At 52.6% G+C, this 20,492-nt stretch overlaps 1 protein-coding gene across 1 annotated transcript in view; it reads right to left on the bottom strand.

Annotated features, from left to right (window-relative positions):
• Positions 1-12,842: 12,842 nt before the first annotated feature.
• Positions 12,843-20,492, bottom strand: part of SHISA4 (shisa family member 4) — a 48,328-nt gene continuing 40,678 nt past the window's right edge. Inside the window, exons 4-5 of the mRNA XM_084611538.1 lie at positions 19,724-19,903; positions 12,843-17,192 (exon numbers count right to left, since the gene is read on the bottom strand). Of these exons, the coding sequence (XP_084467664.1) occupies positions 17,146-17,192; positions 19,724-19,903 (227 nt within the window). The 3' untranslated portion in view covers positions 12,843-17,145. The remainder of the gene's footprint in view (positions 17,193-19,723; positions 19,904-20,492) is intronic.

Raw genomic sequence — 20,492 nt, forward strand, 5'->3', positions numbered from 1 at the left:
GTTGCATGTTCAATCATCCCACATAATTAGGGGTGAAAATGTTGATCTACATCCTTGGTGGCTTTTGCCTTTAATGTCTTTTCTTACGCAAGGCGGACAGGTAGGCATACTGGCGGGGTCTGCATTGCATTCCTTCCCATTTTTAAGCAGGCTACTGAATGTTCCTGTCTCCTGACGCTTGGACAGTCATTGTCAGAGGTTTGTTAGCTAATCCCTTCAACCCCTCCAGCCCAATAGGGTCTGAGCCAGTGGAGTTGTACATGTTCATGGTTCCCACCATTCTATTGTTTTACAAGCTCTTAATTACTTCCTTCTGCCAAAACTCACCTGTCTTTTTCCATTCAGGACAGATCTGCCCCAAGCCCTATCCTTGGTAAAACAGACGGTGTGAGGTGGAGCCATCTAAAAACTGACCTTTTAACAGATCAGTCACATTTCCCCTTTGTAGAGGGGGTTTTGTCCACAGCCAGCTTTGAGGGGGAGGTGGGATCAACATGAAACAGCTGTCACTGGCATGCGCCTCTTGAGACCGAGTGTCTGGTACCAAGAGTAGTTCCAGAACCCTATTTGTTAGTGATCTGGGCTTGTTTTCTGATCTGGTGGCTCCCTGGGCTGCCGTGCTCCTTGCCTGAAGCAGCAGCCCTGTATGTCGCAGGAGAGACCCCATCCACCCGTAGCCCAGAGGAGGTGCTCGGGCTGCGAGTTAGAGTGTTACTTTCTGTTGGCTGCTAATATTTCTGTGACCTTCACAATCCTTTCTAGTAACCAAGCCCTCCTCTGGCTGCTCTAGAAGCAGGCAACTATCACCCCACCCCACCCCTCAGTGTGCTGTGTACCAGAGCAGCCAGCAGCAGCCAGCTCTCCACTAAGGCAGAACCAAGTCTCAGTCGCTCACCCACCCGCTTTTGGCGATGAATGTACCAGTGCTAGGCGTAGCTATGCTGACGGGCATGGTGCTGAGCTGGCTGGAGTTACAATGCAGTGGTTATGGTAATGGACTCTGGCCCAGATCCACAAAGGTGTCTAGGCTCCTACTTCAACTGACATCAACAGAAGTTAGGAGCCTAAATACCTGTGAACATCTTGGTTGATGAGGCTGAGCTGTGGGCTGGGCACGGCAGCATGTTAGGCCCCTAAATACTGTTAAAATTTGGGCCTTGGGCCAGAACTGGCCCCTCTTCGCAGTCAATGCTTCTACCCCCCACACCATGAGATGTTGTGGGAGGATGGTCTTGTGGTTAAGGCAATGGACTAGGGAGAAACTCCTCGCACTGGCAGAGACTCTCTGGCTGAGCTTACCCAAGTTGCTTAATTATGTGCCTCAGTTTCCCCAGCTGCAGAGTGGGCTTTTCAAAGGCCTGACTGGTCCATTTTTTGCTCATTGAGGGTTAGGAGAGTAGTGGTTGGAAAACAGGTTTTACCCCCAGTGGAAAATTTTGATTTTGATTGGCAAACCAAGCCTTTTCAGCCAAACACTGAAAACTTCATTTTTGGCCCAATTTTTTTTTTTTTTTTGATTTTTCACTTTTTTGACAAAATTGAAAACTTATAAGGGAAAAGGGACCCTGCCTGTGCAAGGCAAATGGCCCCATTTTCCATCTGGGGAAAGATTGGATGGGAAATTTCCCATCAGCCTAACTAGGAGCTAGGGCTGGTTGCCTTCTTACCAAGAAGCCTTTAGAGGAAGGGAGGTGACCCCCCCTAGTCCAAACCCCCACTGCTCGGCGCGGCTGGGTCACCTGCAGGGAGCACAGGGCAGTGCTGTGACCATCAGGGCTGAAGGGGTAAGGAATCCCATGTGTGTGGCTGGCTGTGCAGCAGGGCTTCTGCTCAAAGCTGAATCCTCTGCAAACAGGGCTGCAGTGGGGCAGCCTGAAGGGTGCTTTGCCAGGCCAGGGGACCGCTTGGGGCTGCTCCACTTAGCAGCGCCTCCCCTTTCGCACCCACCAGGGAGCCTGGTGGGCAGGGAGCTCGTGCTGGAGCTGTCTCCAGAGGACTACTGCAGCCACTGGACTCCATCCCTGGCCTTAACTCTGCCTGCTCTGACCGGGCCGTGGCCCACAGAGCTGCCCCCACCCCAGCTTCAGGGATGCCAACATTGTATTTCAAAGTGAAGGGACTGTTTTCTGAGCCCGCTGCCCCACCTCTCCTCCCCATATTATTAATACCAAGCAGGACTCACCTGCATGAGCCAGGGGTATTTCTTGCTGCTTTGAGCAGCACTCAGCAACTCCCGAGATGAAAGTTTTCATCACAGAGATGAAAAAATCAGGGGTGTTCTTTGTAATAAAGGACTGTTGGCAAACCTAGGTCCTGCTCTGCTCCTGGTGGGAGCTGCAATGGGGCGGGGGAGCAGCATCTCCTGCTCCTGAGGGCCAGGGCAGCGTGGAGCCCCCTTCTCCAATCTCTGGGCTCTAAAACTCAGGCTCCCCTTCCCCCCAGGGCTGCTTCTAGCTGGTAGCTGTGCCCATTTCAGCCCTTCCAGAGGCACGGGGCAGCCAGGAGTGGGGAGGGTCACTCACTAACTCTATTGTGGTGTTAGCAGGAATTCACACTGGGGGGTTGCAGGGCTGGTGCCCGTAGCAGGAACCAGCGGTCACGCCTTCCAGCCCTGCTGGGCCTGAGCTGCTGAGCTGGGCTCATGGGTTCCGGCACCCGTGGGGAGCGGGTAGCACTGGTGCCTGAGGAGCTGGGTCTCCAGTGCGGTAGCATGGCTGCACTGGGCCCGAACCGCACACAGCCCCTGGCTGGGCCTGCTGCAGTCTGCTCTTGCACCGTAGGGTGATGGTAACTTGGGCAAGGCAGTAATGGGTGAGCCTTCTGGAGCAGCCCTGAGAAGGCAGCCAGCCCACGGAGGGCTGCTGGATGGTGGGACCGGCTGCCTGTCAGTCCTGGAGTTGCTGGCAATGCCTGTCGCACTGGCAGCTGGGGGGGGGGGTCGGGGGGGGTCACCCAAACTCTGCAATTCCTGCATTTGCAACGCTGGGTTTGTGGGAATGAAACTCCTGTTGCAGGTGGCCAGTGAACACTCTGGCTGCTGCACCATGCGCCTGGGGCGGCACCGTTCTCTGCATGTCAGGGCTAGGGCTAGTGCTGGAGGACTGGCCAGGGACCAGTCCCCTCCCACGTGCAATAGGGCAGCCTGCCCCGTTAGTGCTCACCGGCCATTCCCATTTGCTACAGCGAGTCATAAGAGGACAAAGACTGAGGCAAGGGCCTTGTCATTGGAACAAATTGTATCTTGATCCTGTGTTCAGCCCTGTGTGTGAGCAAGAATCCACCCCTGTGTCTGCAACCCTTGCCCCTTGTTCACCTGCTGGGAGCGGAGAACCCCGGGCACCACTGCCCTCTTGGGGCACAAAGCCCCTCTCTTTGATGCCACCCCTTCTTCCCGTCCTTTGGCACCGCCAGGGGGCCTGTAACGTACGGCCGTGCTGCCATCAGGTGGACACACGGAGCAGCAAGTAGTGACGAGAGCACAAAGCCCTAGCGTGTGGGACACTTGCCCTGCTCTGATGCCCTGGGACCAAGCTTCTGCTCCACTGCCCCTGCGGTGTCTTTGGGTGCAAAGGAGAGCAGAGGCCCCAGCCTCCCCCTGCCTCCTCCCCTGGGAGACTCCAAGGCTGGGCTGCCCAACACAGTGGACAGAGCATGGCTGCAATGAACATAAAGGGGCTTCTTGTGCAAGGTCACAGACAGGCCCCAGGACTCACTCTAGCTCGCAGCCTGATACTACAGCCCCAGCTGCCTACCATCACCAGGCAGGTTCCCTTGACATTCTGGCCTGGACCCTGCTGTCATGGAAGAGACTGCAGGCTACCCAAGAAAAGTAAGGCACGCACAGGCCTGCCTGACACAATCCATAGGCCTGGCCAAGCCTCTTCCTCCTGCTCTCCCCTTTCCTTGTGCCTGCAGAAACTGCCCTGCTGGGGGCTTGCAGATACTGAACCTGCTGCACAAGCTCCAAGCATCCCAGAAGCCACCGCTACTCTGAAACCCCACTAACTCAGTGGCCTAATTCCTAGATTCCAAGGCTAGAAGGGAACACTGTGATCATCTAGTCTGACCTCCCGCATAGCACAGACCAGCAAACTTGATAGACTCAAGGAGCTCAATCTGTTTAGCTTAACAACGAGGGTAAGGGGTGACTTGATTACAGTTGCGAAATACATAGTTATTTACAAATGGGCTCTTTGATCTAGCAGAGGAAGGTCTAACACAATCCAATGTCTGGAAGTTTAAGCTAGACAAATTCAGTGTGGAAATAGGTCTACATTTGTAACAACATAATTAACCAGTGCAACAATTTGCTGCAGGGGTGTGGTGGCTTCTCCATCACTGACAATGTTTAAATCAAAAAGGGATGTTTTTCTAACAGCTCTTCTCTAGGAATTCTAGGAATTATTTGGGGCTGTTCTCTGGCCTGTGTTACAGGGATGGGCAGACTAGATCACAATGATCCCTTCCGGTCTTGGAATCCATGAATCTAAACTTCCCTAAAATTGTGGCTCTTGGTGATTTACAGCTTGGATGGCACAGCTGAAAGGCTCTAGAAACCCTCAAATCTGCATTGCACATAGGGTGACCAGACAGCAAGTGTGAAAAATCGGGACAGGGGGTGGGGGGTAATAGAAGCCTATATTAGAAAAAGACCCAAAAATCGGGACTGTCCCTATAAAATCAGGATATCTGGTCACCCTAATTGCACAAGGCATGGTAAGCCTCCCCCTCCTTATCTGGGGGTTCAGTTTGCACAGCAACATTACTCCTCACCTGCTGAGGCTGCCAGCAAGGGGGCCTGTGCCAACTGGGACTGATTTTGCACCAGGCCTGTGAGCTCCAATAGCTTTTTGCTGCTGCCAGCTGTTCCCTGAACACTGAACTGAGGCTCACCTAACAGCAGCCTGTGAGCAGCCATCCACAGGGAACACCTGGTCACAGCAGGAGTGAAGCCATGGGAGCTCCTTCATAGCCCATCAAGTTAACTCCTAAGCTTCTCTCAAGTCCAGTGAATAGACTGTCTGCTCTTCTGACAGAACAAGAAGTTGCAGTGGGGGAAGTCTAAGTTGGATATTAGGAAAAACTATTTCACTAGGAGGGTGGTGAAGCACTGGAATGGGTTACCTAGGGAGGTGGTGGAATCTCCTTCCTTTGAGGTTTTTAAGGTCAGGTTTGACAAAGGGATGATTTAGTTGGGGATTGGTCCTGCTTTGAGCAGGGGGTTGGACTAGATGACCTCCTGAGGTTCCTTCCAACCCTGATATTCTATGATTCTATGATTCTCTCACAGTAAGGCAAGTTTTCTGACCTTAAATCACTCTTGTAGCTCTACTCTGAACTCGCTCCAATTTGTCAACATCCCTTTAGAAATGTGGACATAGTATCCAGTCCTGCTCTCACCAATGTCAAATTCCATTCCCTGCTCCTACTCCACATTCCTCTGCTTATCCAGCCAAGACTCATGTGACCCCTCTTAGCCACAGCGTGGGCCTGAGAGCTCATGGTCAGTTGGGCCCAGGATCCCAAGGTCTTTCCAGAATCACTGCATTCCAGCATACCGTTTCCCATCCTGTTTCTAGATTTACGGCCTTGCATTTGGCTGTATGAAATCACATGTTGTTCAAATGAGCCCAGCTGACCACGTGATCCACCTCGCTCTGTAGAACTGATCTGCCCCCATCGCTATTCACCTCTCCATTAATTTGTGTCTTCTGCAAAATTTATCTGCAATGATTTCGTATATTCTTTCAGATCATAGATACAAATATTGACTAGCATTGGGCTGAGACCCAAACCCTGTCAGACCTCACTAATTGCTGATTCCCCATTAACAATCACTGGACTGTGAGATTTCTCAGTAGCCACTTTTTTAATCTATTAACTATGGGCCATATTGATTTTGACTACTGCTGATTGTTGTGTGGTACTAAGACATACTCCTTACAGAGCTGTAAGTATAGGCCATCCAATTACCTTAGCCACCAGACTAACTTGTCAAACAATGATATCAAATTCATTTGACAAGACCTATTTTCTATGGAACTATATGGCTCCAATATTTCTATCTTTCATCTCTTTATTGATGAAAAGAAAAGGAGTACTTGTGGCACCTTAGAGACTAACCAATTTATCTGAGCATGAGCTGTAGCTCACGAAAGCTCATGCTCAAATAAATTGGTTAGTCTCTAAGGTGCCACAAGTACTCCTTTTCTTTTTGCGAATACAGACTAACACGGCTGTTACTCTGAAACCTGTCTTTATTGATGGAGTCCCATATCAATTATTTTACCCAGGATCAATCTCAGACTAATAGGTTCCTAATAACACAGGTCATTTTGTTCACCCTTTTTAAGGTCTAGGAAACTTGCCTCACAGTGAGACTCCAGGAGTTCACTCTATTTAACTTAGCCAAGAGAAAGTGAAGAGGGCCCAGATCCACAAAGGTATTTGATTTCAATGGACGTTTGGAGCCTAAATACCTTTCTGTTTTTGGGCCCTAAACCCCAGATTTAGATGCCACTGTGATCTACAAACCCCCCACTCAGCTGCTATCTAACCCTACAGATACCTAAACTAACTCAACACCTACATTTGCAGGGTAAATGTTCCGTGGGCACCTATGTTTTTGCCTGTGGGCATGTGCACTGCTACCTCAGGGCATGTTTACACTACGAACTTAAATTGACCTATGTAATTACTGGTTTCAGAGTGGTAGTCTGTATCAGCAAAGACAGCGAGGAGTCCTTGTGGCACGTTAGAGACTAACAAATGTATTTGGGCATATGCTTTCGTGGGCTAAAACCCACTTCATCAGATGCATGGAGTGGAACATACAGTAGGGAGGTATAAATACACAACATATGAAAAGATGGGAGTTGCCTTACCCCGTGGGGGTCAGTGCTAATGAGCCAATTCAATTTAAGTTGGAAGTAGGCAATTCTCAACAGTTGACAAGAAGGAGTGGAAATCACTTTTGTAGTGTTAATGAGGCCAGTGTAAACAAGGTGGCCCATTTCAAACAGTTGACAAGAAGATGTGAGTATTTAGCAAGGGGAAGTTAGTTTTTGTAAAAACAATGAGGAGTACTTGTGGCACCTTAGAGTCTAACAAATGGATTTAGTTTCTGTAGTGACCCATCCACTCCCAGTCTCGAGAACTGCAGAACTGGAATTAATTTTCAAACTGGACACCATCAAATTAGGCCTGAATAGACACTGGGAGTGGATGGGTCACTACAGAAACTAAATCAATTTGTTAGACTCTAAGGTGCCACAAGTACTCCTCATTGTTTTTACAAAAACTAACTTCCCCTTGCTAAATACTCACACCTTCTTGTCAACTGTTTGAAATGGGCCACCTTGTTTACACTGGCCTCATTAACACTACAAAAGTGATTTCCACTCCTTCTTGTCAACTGTTGAGAATTGCCTACTTCCAACTTAAATTGAATTGGCTCTTTAGCACTGACTCCCCCCCACTTGGTAAGGTAACTCCCATCTTTTCATATGCTGTGTATTTATACCTCCCTACTGTATTTTCCACTCCATGCATCTGATGAAGTGAGTTTTAGCCCACAAAAGCTTATGCCCAAATAAATTTGTTAGTCTCTAAAGTGCCACAAGGACTCCTCGTTGTTTTTTTGTAATTACGGCAGTGGCTGATGTCCACACTACCCTCCTTCTGTCGGTGGTGCGCATGCTCACCAGAAGTGCTTCCACCGACTGAAGACGAGCAGTGTGGGGGGGCTGAGAGCCAAAACTCTCAGCTCCACACAACTCCCCACCAGGGGTTCATCGGGAGCAGGGGGCAGCCACCTGGGCTTCTCACCTATTCACTGGGAGCAGGGAGCAGCCATCCAGGTTTCTTGGCTCCCTGAGCAAGGAGCCAGGGCACTAGACAGCAGCCCGGCTGGGAGCTCAGGGGCAGCCGGCTCCCAGCAGAGAGCACAGGCAGCAGCCTGGCTGGGATGTGGGGGAGCTGAGATGGGGGTGAGCTGGGCTGTAGCTGGAGCCCACCACTGGCCTGAGCTTTCTTGTCAATTTCACAGCTCCAGCATAGAGTCATGAAATTGGCAGACAGCAAACAGCTGATGTAAGGCATTGTGTACATGGACACTATGTCACCCTGACTACAGCAACATAAGCCATACACCTCTCGTAGAAGTGGTGCTATTATGTCAGTGTAGTAGGGCACTTAAATTGGCGGGAGCAAGGCTGTAGTGTGTACGCTGCCATAATCAGGTTGACATGAAGCTGCCTTATGTCAACCTAACTGTAGTGTAGACCAGGCCTAAGGCTAAGCATTTGGATGTCTGTCTCCCATCTAAGGCCCGGTGCTATCCATGACCCACAGGAAGACAGGCGCTTCTCCACCTAACTCTTCTGTGGGGCCTGATCAGGTAGGCGTGCTCAGAGACCACCTAATGGATTGGGCCCCATTCAAAAGCTGGCAGCAAGAGGTGATGCTGATCACTGTTAGTCCAGTGATCAGAGCACTCATCTGGGATGTGGGAAACCCAAGGTCAGTTGCCTCCCTCCCCCCACCTAAGGGGAAGAAAGGATTTGAACAGGGGTTCCCACACCTCTCAGATGACTGCTGCAGCCATTGGTCTCAAAGTTCTAAGATGGCCACCTCCTCTTCCGGCGTGCGTCTTCGCGAGCAGGCTGGCTAACCTAGTGAGGAGGGCTTTAAACTAGATTCACCGGGGGAAGGAGACCAAAGCCCTGAGGTAAGTGGGGAAGCGGGATACCGGGAGGAAGCATGAGCAGGAGCGTGTGAGAGGGGAGGGCTCCTGCCTCATACTGAGAATGAGGGGAGATCAGCGGGTTATCTCAAGTGCCTATATACAAATGCACAAAGCCTGGGAAACAAGCAGGGAGAACTGGAGGTCCTGGCAAAGTCAGGGAATTATGATGTGATTGGAACAACAGAGACTTGGTGGGATAACTCGCATGACTGGAGTACAGTCATGGATGGGTATAAACTGTTCAGGAAGGACAGGGAGGCCAGAAAAGGTGGGTGAGTTGCACTGTATGTAAGGGAGCAGTATGACTGCTCAGAGCTCAAGTATGAAACTGCAGAAAAACCTGAGAGTCTCTGGATTAAGTTTAGAAGCGTGAGCAACAAGGGTGATGTCATGGTGGGAGTCTGCTATAGACCACCGGACCAGGGGGATGAGGTGGACGAGGCATTCTTCCGGCAAGTCGCAGAAGCTACTAGATCACACACCCTGGTTCTCATGGGTGACTTCAGTCATCCTGATATCTGCTGGGAGAGCAATATAGCGGTGCACAGACAATCCAGGAAGTTTTTGGAAAGTGTAGGGGACAATTTCCTGGTGCAAGTGCTGGAGGAGCCAACTAGGGGCAGAGCTCTTCTTGACCTGCTGCTCACAAACCGGGAAGAATTAGTAGGGGAAGCAAAAGTGGATGGGAACCTGGGAGGCAGTGACCATGAGATGGTCGGGTTCAGGATCCTGACACAAGGAAGAAAGGAAAGCAGCAGAATACGGACCCTGGACTTCAGAAAAGCAGATTTTGACTCCCTCCGGGAACTGATGGGCAGGATCTCCTGGGAGAATAACATGAGGGGGAAAGGAGTCCAGGAGAGCTGGCTGTATTTTAAAGAATCCTTATTGTGGTTACAGGGACAAACCATCCCAATGTGTAGAAAGAATAGTAAATATGGCAGGCGACCAGCTTGGCTTAACAGTGAAATCCTTGCTGATCTTAAACACAAAAAAGAGGCTTACAAAAAGTGGAAGATTGGACAAATGACCAGGGATGAGTATATAAATATTGCTCAGGCATGTAGGAATGAAATCAGGAAGGCTAAATCACACCTGGAGTTGCAGCTAGCGAGGGATGTTAAGAGTAACAAGAAGGGTTTCTTCAGGTATGTTGGCAACAAGAAGAAAGCCAAGGAAAGTGTGGGCCCCTTACTGAATGAGGGAGGCAACCTAGTGACAGAGGATGTGGAAAAAGCTAATGTACTCAATGCTTTTTTTGTCTCTGTCTTCACGAACAAGGTCAGCTCCCAGATTACTGCACTGGGCAGCACAGCATGGGGAGGAGGTGACCTGCCCTCTGTGAAGAAAGAAGTGGTTCGGGACTATTTAGAAAAACTGGACGTGCACAAATCCATGAGGCAGGATGCGTTGCATCCGAGAGTGCTAAAGGAATTGGCGGATGTGATTGCAGAGCCATTGGCCATTATCTTTGAAAACTCATGGCGATCGGGGGAAGTCCTGGAAGACTGGAAAAAGGCTAATGTAGTGCCAATCTTTAAAAAAGGAAGAAAGAGGATCCTGTGAACTACAGGCCGGTCAGCCTCACCTCAGTCCCCGAAAAAATCATGGAGCATATCCTCAAGGAATCAATTCTGAAGCACTTAGACGAGAGGAAAGTGATCAGGAACAGTCAGCATGGATTCACCAGGGGAAAGTAATGCCTGACTAACCTAATTGCCCTCTATGAGGAGATAACTGCTTCTGTGGATGAAGGGAAAGCAGTGGGCATGTTATTCCTCGACTTTAGCAAAGCTTTTGACACGGTCTCCCACAGTATTCTTGTCAGCAAGTTAAAGAAGTATGGGCTGGATGGATGCACTACAAGGTGGGTAGAAAGTTCGCTAGATTGTCGGGCTCAATGGGTAGTGATCAATGGATCCATTTCTAGTTGGCAGCCGGTATCTAGCGGAGTGTCCAAAGGGTCGGTCCTAGGGCCGGTTTTGTTCAATATCTTCATTAATGACTGGAGGATGGTGTGGATTGCACCCTCAGCAAGTTTGCGGATGACACTAAACTGGGAGGAGTGGTAGATATGCTGGAGGGCAGGGATAGGATACAGAGGGACCTAGACAAATTGGAGGATTGGGCCAAAAGAAATCTGATGAGGTTCAACAAGGACAAGTGCAGAGTCCTGCACTTAGGACGGAAGAATCCAATGCACTGTAACAGACTAGGGACCGAATGGCTAGGCAGCAGTTCTGCAGAGAAGGACCTAGGGGTGACAGTGGACAAGAAGCTGGATATGAGTCAACAGTGTGCCCTTGTTGCCAAGAAGGCCAATGGTATTTTGGGATGTATATGTAGGGGCATTGCCAGCAGATCGAGGGACGTGATCGTTCCCCTCTATTCGACATTGGTGAGGCCTCATCTGGTGTACTGTGTCCAGTTTTGGGCCCCACACTACAAGAAGGATGTGGAGAAATTGAAGAGAGTCCAGCAAAGGGCAACAAAAATAATTAGGGGTCTGGAACACATGACTTATGAGGAGAGGCTGAGGGAACTGGGATTGTTTAGTCTACGGAAGAGAAGAATGAGGGGGGATTTGATAGCTGCTTTTAACTACCTGAAAAGTGGATCCAAAGAGGATGGATCTAGACTATTCTCAGTGATAGCAGATGACAGGACAAAGAGTAAAGGTCTCAAGTTGCAGTGGGGGAGATTTAGGTTGGATATTAGGAAAAACTTTTTCACTAGGAGGGTGGTGAAGCACTGGAATGTGTTACCTAGGGAGGTGGTGGAATCCCCTTCCTTAGAAGTTTTTAAGGTCAGGCTTGACAAACCCCTGGCTGGGATGATTTAGTTCGGATTGGTCCTGCTCTGGGCAGGGGGTTGGACCTCCAGGGGTCCCTTCCAACTCTGATATTCTATGATTCTATGTGAGGCAGGCACTTGGCACATTCCCATGATAAACGCCTGGCTTCAGCAGAGGGTTCCTGGCAGGAGCACTGGAAGCTCCCTAGAAGTGGGGGGCCACTGGCAGCTGGACCGTGGCCCTGCACCCATGGTCCACTCATGCTCTGCCCTAAGGCCCCGCTCCCGCTTGGCCTCCGCCTTTTCCCGCACATACTCTGGCTCTCCCCGCCAAGACTCCCCCCACACTCTGCCTCTTCCTGCCATCATTCCGCCTCTTCCCCCCGAAGGCCCTGCCCACCACTCGCTCTTCTCCGCCCCGTCCCCCCAGTTGCTTGCCCTGGCCCCCCCGTTCTGGCATCCTTGGTTCCTGGCCGAGAATCACTGGCACAGCTACATGCCTCCCTGCAGCCTGGACTCAGGTGCCAAACTCCCAGAAGGGGCGGTGCTTAGCACACCCCTTATCCTCAGATCGCCTGGGGGCTAGCGTAGGCGGCCAGTGTGCTGGCTTGTGTGCATGGCATTCTAAGGGTATGTCTACACTACAGTTAGACACTCGTGACTGGCCCCTGCCAGCTGCCTCAGGCAAAGGGGCTCTTTCATTGTGATGTAGGCATTCAGGCTTGGGCTGGGGCCCGGGCTCCAGGACCCTGAGAGGTGGGGGTCCCACAACATCTGCTCTGCAATTACACAGCCCCTTAGCTCAGCCCGGCAAGCCTGAGGTAGCTGGTAGGGGCCAGCCATGGATGTCTAACTGCAGTGTAGATATACCCTAAGGCACCTAGCTCTCCCCATTGATTGCATAGGGAGCCTAGACACCTACCTATGGCTTCGTTGATCCCAGTCCAACGTGGGCCATAGAATTCTGATGATAGAGGGCTCTTTAATATAGAGGGCAAAAGCAGCACAAGCTTAAGTGGCTGGAAGCTGAAGTTAGACAAAGGGCTTAAGGGTCACGGTGGAAACCAGCAGACTATGAGCACCCAGACCCGCCAGAGCAATGCTGTGGCTAAAAGGAATCACATGACTTGGGGCTTTCGTCCATGGGCATACCGAGCAGGAGTGGGAAGGTGTGTCTCAGTACCGTGATGGGGAGACCTTACTGCATTCACCCTTCAAAAAGGATGTTGACAAATTGGAAAGGGATCAGCAAAGAGCTCCAAAGACAATTCCAGGTCTGGAAAACATGCATCACAATTAGAGCTTGATCTATTTAGTTTATTGAAGAGAAGTTTAAGAGGTGACTTGATTGCTTTCTGTAAGTGCCAGCATGGGGAGATTTCTGACACTGGAGCGCTGGTCAACCCAGCACACAAAGCCCCAAGAGCCAGTGGCTGGAAGGTGAAGCTGGAAAGGCGGCACACGTATTAACAGTGAGAGCAATTAGTCTTTGGAACAACTCACCTAGTGCTGTAGTGGATTCTCCTCACCTGGGTGTGGGTGTCTTTCTAACACAGGGGTTCTCAAACTGGGGGTTGGGACCCCTCCGGGGGTTGCAAGGTTATTACATGGGGGGTTGTGAGCGGTCAGCCTCTACCCCAAAGCCCGCTTTGCCTCCAGCATTTATAATGGTGCTAAATATATTTTAAAAGTATATTTAATTTATAAGGGGGGTCGCACTCGGAGGCTTGTACGTGAAAGGGGTCACCAGCAGAAAAGTTGGAGAAGCACTGGTCTAACAGAACTGCTCTAGCTCAGTGACTCCCTAACTGGGATGTGAACTCCATGTGGCATCCATTCACTTCACAACAATCTTTAAGAATCAGTGCAGTTGAGGAACCACTGCTAGCTCTTCCACAAGACAGAGTCTCACTGCAGGAGTTCCTGGGTGAAATTCGGTGGTCCACGTTATGCAGGAGGTCAGAAAACATGCCATCACTGCTGGCCTACATTTCATCCAACTGTAGGGGGTCAGCTTGTGGCGATGCATGTTGAGCAAGTCGGTCCTGTCCCAGCAGGGGGCAGCGATGCAGATGTGAGCCCATTCCCCAGAGGGTAGTTGCCCAGACACACGCACCCAGCCAGCTCGATGCTGCTGCCTCTGGCGCCTGGGAGCGTGTGAGACATGGGGGGCACATGGCAGACAGGTATCAGCCCCACACACATCTGCCAAATTCAGCACAAAGTGGTTTTTTTGCTTTCACAGAAGTGGCTACTAGGGTTATTATCTGTCAGTAGCCCCTGGAGCCCTGGAGAGTGCCAGGTGCTGCACAGACACATGGTTCACAGTTCACGGAGGATCAGTCCATCGATGGCTATGAGCCAGGATGGGCAGGGATGGCGTCTCTAGCCTCAGTTTGCCAGAAGCTGGGAATGGGCGATGGGATGGGTCACTTGATGATTGCCTGTTCTGTTCATTCCCTCTGGGGCACCTGGCATTGGCCACTGTCGGCAGACAGGACACTGGGCTAGATGGACCTTTGGTCTGACCCAGTCTGGCCTTTCTTATGTTCTTATCGTGAGAGGCAGGGCCTGCCCCAAAGAGCTTACAATCTCAACAGACAAGACAAACGGGGATGGGGAAACAGAGGCATAGAGATTTGCTCAAGGTCATACAACAAGGCAATGGCAGAGCTGGAAATAGAACCCTAGTGTGCTGTGGTGTCCTGTCCGCACCATGTTGTCTCCCATCAGTGGGGTCCTGCTGTGCCCCCAAGGTAACTGTGTTAACAAGACAATGGGCTCCCTGAGACGACTAACCTCAAATGTTTGAATCAACCCCATTGCTACGGGAGGAGGAAAGAGGGCTTTCCTGCCCAGCTTGGAGGCCCAGGGACAGCAGGACAGGAGCTTGGCTGACTCTGCCAGAACCTGACAGCACTCCCACACACTCACACCACAGGGGAGCCAAGGAGAGGTGACTCCCTGATGTACCGTGCCTAGCTCCGCTGAGGGGACGCCCTGGGCTGGGGTGCACAGGGAGGCAGGTGTAGGAGCATTCTGCCTGTTTGGGATGCTCACACTGGGATTTGCCTCCTGAGCAGCTGAGGGAAGAGACACCGACTGTGTCCCCCTGGGGGCTTGTTGTCAGGGACTATGTAAAGGAAACTCACACTTCCAGCTAAGCTGTGGTCACACCCCATAGTGCAGCCTCTTCCCCTCAGCCAGAGGGCCCTGAAGGCCAAGGGTCTCCCTGCTCCTTGCTCAGTGCCTGGGATGTTTGATGGCACCCAAAGCCAGGCTGAATATGGTCCCTGCCCCGGCCAGGCCTCACTCTGCACCCTTTAAGTCCCAGAACACAGAAGGCGTTTACCTACGCACAGGTTTAATCAGGATTTTCGTGCACACACTTGTCATTCCAGCTATGACAGTGCAGCAGGAGGGGGTGCAGGCCTGGAGCTGGGGGCCACCACACATAGGGTGATGAGGCAGCTCACCTCGTGCCTCCAAGCCTTACTCCTGCTTCTTGGGGAAAAGCAAAATCAGGGGTCAGGGAGGGGAAATCCCCAGGGCAGCACCGCACAATTGGCCAGGGGGCTTTCCTCTGACGCACCAAGTATCAGCTGTTGACAGAGGTGAGCCAGCAGCCTAGATAGGCTGGGTCTGAGGTGGCAGGGCACAGGCCAGAGGGGCCAGCAGGTCTGACTTAGCAGAGCAGGAGCTAATGAAGGACAGGTCGGACCAGTGATCAAATCCTGCGCACCTAGCTTCCCAGTGACCTAGCCATGGCCCCAGGCTGCCCAACTGTCCTAGGGCCCCTCATGTCTCCCCCAGGGAAAGGGCAGTAAACAGCCTCAAATACTGTACTGAAGTGAACTGGGAGGACCAATGACCCCCAATGACCCTGGCCAGCTGGGCAGGGACCCCAGAGTCAGTGCCCTAGGACTACAGACAAGGTGAGAACTGATCTCTGTTACCCATTTCCAGGGACCCCAATGCGCCTGGGGAAGGGTCAGTCACAGGTTTAGCCACTTGTAGAGGAGCAGGGAAAGCAGGAGAGGAAGAGACAGGCTGGGAAGCCAACCTGGCCTCCTGGGGAGGAGGCGGAGAGTTTCTCTCTGCCCTGCTGTGTGCATGGGGGTGGGGGGCATCTCTAGTCTGAGGGTCAGGAAGGGCACCGCTGATCAGTGGTGGGGAGATGGTGTTTCTCCGGGGAAATTCCCACTCCAGATCTGGGGGACTCCTGTGAAGCTTGAGTGTAAGCTCCCCAGCCACCTGGACTCACTGAGCTCCTAACCTTGCCACTGCTCCCTGTGGGAAGCATGCTGCTAGGGGTGGCCCCCTTGGCCAATGAACAGAGGATGCGATAGCATGGGGGCTGCAGCTCACCTGTGAGAGCAATAGTCGCACTTGCTTTGTGGGGCTGAGCTGCGTGATTCTGGCCAGAGGCCGGATGGAAACAGGAGCCTCCTGCCATCCAGGGGCCATGAGAGGAGCCCTACTGGGTTTGTCAACTTGTCCTGGATACCCAAGTGCAGTGCGGGGCCATCCGCTGTTAGTGTGCTATGCCCAGCCCTATGCAGGCTGCAATGGCAGCTCCTAATGTGAGGTTTCTCCTTGGGGAGGGAGCCCACTGGGAGCAAAGAGCTGTACCAGGCACCATTGAGCAACAGGACTGTGGGTGCCTGACAAGTGGCACCCTGCCCTGCCCCTGTGCCTGCGGCTCGCACCTGTCCTGCTGCAGCTGCACATGGACAGGGCCCTCATGCTAGATTTGGAGAAATTGCGCCATGCCACAGGAGGTGCTGCCCAGGAGCCCCCCAGACCTTGGTTCCATGGCAATCATTTGCAGGCTAACCTGCTCCTTGGGAAGGGCTGGCCTCTGCCAGGCGGACAAAGGGCCCATGGTCACACCAGGATTACAGCAACAGTGCTCTGCTCCCCCTCACAATTGGGCTATTGAGATCCTGGTGCCTGTGAGTGCCAAGCTCAGGTGGAGCCTTCGCAAAGGCGGCTTCAGCAGAGGGAACTCGCCCCACAAAGGAGCCAGTGTCTGGCTGCACAAGAGCTTCCTTTGTGCTCATGCCGTGTATTCTGGTCCCTCAGAACGCAGCCTCCCTCACTAAGGCGAGACAGAGCTGTGACCCTCGGAAATGGCCCAGGGACTGCAGGGGGACCCCACTTGGCACATCCTGGGGTACCCCACTTGGAACATCCTGGGGTAGCCCACTTGGCATGCCCAGGGGACTGCAGGGGGACCCACTTGGCATGCCCTGGTGACTGTGGGGATACCCCATTTAGTACACCCTGGAAAGACCCACTTATCATGCCCAGGGGATTGCAGGGGGACCCCATTTAGCACACCCTGGGGGGACCCATTTGGCATGCCCAGGAGACCACAGGGGGACCCTAATCGGCATACTCCCTCAGTGAAGCAGGCAGGAGAGGGCAGGGATGTGCTGCACTGCTTTCCTGAGGGAGAAGATGGCAATGGCTAGTCTGAGACTAGGCACGGGGTGTCCTAGGTTCACAGGAGTCACAATGCAGCAGATAAGCCCACAGCAGGGGCTCATAAGCTCACAGTCCAGGGCACAAGGCGCTGACTCTGCAGTCTCTCTGGGGTCTCCTCAGGCTCCAGGGTAGGTGGGCTGTGGGGGGAGATAGGGTAGAGGTGCTGTGGAGGAAAGAGATGCAGAGTGTCATTCAGCAGAACCAAGTGCAGCAAGTGCCGGGGTGAGAAGGCTCCCACATGCCCCAGCCCCGGGGGTTTGGGGATAATGTGAGTGGGGAGGCTGCAGGACACCCAGCCAATACACTGCTGCTGCTAAGGCCAGCTAAGGGCAAGCTCATGCATTCTGGGGCTTAAGGCAGGGGCTCTAGCCCAGCTCCCCTCGGTATGCAAGGGCCATCAATTCTGGGTCTGTTGCAGGGATTCATGAGCGATTGGCATCCCATGCCCATTGAACACACAGGCTGTCACTGTTCTACAAGCCAGCCCACAGTGCACTCTCCCTCTGCCAAAATCTGAAGAACCGGTTCCTTCACTCGCTCCGGGTCTTCGGCGGCACTGAGGGACCTGTCGCCAAAGTGCCGCCGAAGACCCGGAGCGCCGCTGGGTGAGTAAAAAGGGATTCTCAGCCAGGGGAGCCTCCCCAGCCGGGAGCTCAGGCAGGCTGGACAGGACAGTCCTGCAGGCCAGATGTGGCCTGTGGGCCAGAGTTTGCCCAGCCCTTTAACAACCGGTTCTGAACCAGCTTCAAAATTTAACAACCGGTTCACGTGAACCAGTGCGAACCAGCTCCAGCTCACCACTGGATGGACCTGGTGCCATCAGATACCCACAGACAAGCCCCCTGGGGCTGCTGCCTCCACACAAGGGCAAGCAGATGAGCTCTGAAGAGTGGGGCTCCAGCTCAGCCCTGGGTGAGTAGAGCTCACAGGCTGAGGGGTGAATTCAGGCCCCAGGGAGCAGGAATGGGAAAGAGCATGCAAGTGACAGCACTGCCAGAGAGCCCCTGGCGAGAACATGGGCACATGGGGCAAGGCTTGCCACAGCACGCAAGCGCCATGGGGAATGACACAGAGCCCCCCTCCCCACGTGGGGAAAGACGCAGACCCCTCCTCCCACATCGGGAACCACACAGACTCCCTCCCCTGCCCTCCCAAAATGGGGAACAATGGAGACCACCCCCGCCCGTTGCGATAACTGGGCCTACACATTTACCCTAATTGTAAACTCAGCTGTAAAACATGAGTGAAGGCTCATAAACTGTCCCAAGAACTGATAACAACATATGCAGATGGGAAAAGGTACAGAGGCGAGACCGAAGACAGAATTAATCCAAACAAAAGGGGCTTCCAATATAAAAAGGACTGTGTTAAGAACATACCTGGTAAACACGAGAAGGGTGGGACTGGAAATCAATTAACCACAATCGGTATGTTGGTCACCAGGCCGAATTCATAAATAAAATACTGAGGGGCTGTGCTATTCCACCCATCACCCCTTTTGGGGTCCTCAAAAAGGGATTTTCAGGGGAAGCTGCCTTCTGCAACACTTGTGGACTGAAAAACAGGAGATGGGGAAGGGTCACAGCTGCCACCCCCACCATCTCCAGGGACCCCGGATCTTCTTCTGCCTAACCTTGAGAGATGTCCTGACCAGACCAGGCCAGAGAGGGGGGCCCAGATGAAGCCAGTACTGGCTCAGGCTCAAGGAGCTCAGGCTGAGGGGTTGTAACTGCAGTACAGACGTTCGGGCTCAGGCTGGAACCCAGACTCTAGGACCCTGTGAGATGGGAGGGTCCCAGGGCTCGGGCTGCAGCCTAAGCCTGAATGTCTATGCCACAATTAAACAGCCCCTTAACCGCGAGCCCAGTCAGCTGCACAGGCCAGCCATAGGTGTGTAATTGCAGTGTTTGTGTAGAGGTAGCCAGAGTGGCTGATCAGACCATGTGCTGGGCCTGGGTTTTCCAGCACTGTCGTAGCAATTGAGAGTCAACCCCAGAGACAGAAGTTGCGTTTCCTCTCCTGGCTGTTCTGTTCTTTCCCCACTTCTCTGTGTTTGTCTTGGTTCATCCGCTAGGCACGCGGGATCAGACTAACAGCCGCAGCAGCGACTGCTCCAGCCCAGTAACTTCTCTTTGATCCAAACAGAGGGTTACTACCCACTCTGATACCATCTAAAAGACTGTCAGAGTCAGACAAGGGGTTTTTTCCTTTCAAGACTCTCCAGCTAAAGGGACAGGGAATGAAAGAGGTTGTTACAACACAACCCTTTCACTGGTTTCCCTTCTGTTCTGTCTCTTTACTAAAGGGTTAAGAAATGTGTTATGGTGGGACTGAGCAGGCCGAGGTCTCTACCTACCAAGCCCTGGGCCTCGGTAAGCACTGGGTAAAGTTGGATGGTGACAGGATCATGTTAACGCCTTTGACACTTTGGGACCCTTTATTCCATCTCAATGTATACAAACACCCCCTTCCCTCCCAACCCAGAGAACAATGAACCCCCACTCCCTATGGAACCTGCTGGGTGCTGAGCCCTTCTGAGAATGTGATTGTGAATACTGGATCTCAGGGCAGAGGATACAGATTGTCCCCTAAGCAACTGGTGTTGGAGGAGACCCCAGGGCTCCTAGTTTTGGAGGGACACAGCTCTGTAAAGAAGAGAGCTTCAAGCAGTGTTCTGGTTCCTGCTGCTCTTACCTGTTGGGTTGTACAGTGGGAGGCCTGCTGGGTACATCGGATACTGTGCAGCTGGGGCAGTAGGCGGATACATGGCCATGGGGGCATAGCCTGGCTGGGGGGGTGCAGCTCCAGCTTTGGGATCCACAGGGTAGGTGCATGGCGGCTGAGCTGGGTAGCTGGACAATGGGATCTCCTGGCCTGTGCAACAAAGACAAGGTTTGTGCTTCAAGCCCCAGAGTTGCAGCACCACTCTGCAGTGAATACCCCCTCCCCATCCCCTTTTGAGACACCTCCAGCAGGCTTTCTCCAAGCCAGACCCCAAAGCACCTCAGAGCCTCCGAAAAACCCAGCCCTCTGACAAACTTCCAGACTCCCCCACAGAGAGATCCCACCAGGCCACCCCAGACACTACCATTGCAAGAGACTCTGCATCAAACAGCTCCCTGAGACACTCAAGCTCCCTTGCAAACACCAAAGACTCACGCTTCACCACCAGATCGGCCAGGCATCCAGAGAAGGAGGTGACTGCTCCAAACCCCCTGTGGGACTTTCAAAAGTACGTGTTCTCCCCTGAGCAGTGGGGCCCTCTCCTTGTGACATCCCAAGCTCTGCTGGGCTGGACACCCACATCCTGAGTGAACCTCTCTGCTGAGAGCCCCAGGAACCTGCTTCTGATGCTACAGGGACCATGTACACCCCCCAAAACTCACTATCTGCAAAGAGCAAAGATAGTTCATCCTTCCAGCCCAACATTGTACAGTGACCACAGTGCAGGGAGTAGTGCTGG

Source organism: Lepidochelys olivacea (assembly GCF_965140295.1).
Source record: "Lepidochelys olivacea isolate rLepOli2 genome assembly, chromosome: 21".
Taxonomy (NCBI): Eukaryota; Metazoa; Chordata; order Testudines; family Cheloniidae; genus Lepidochelys; species Lepidochelys olivacea.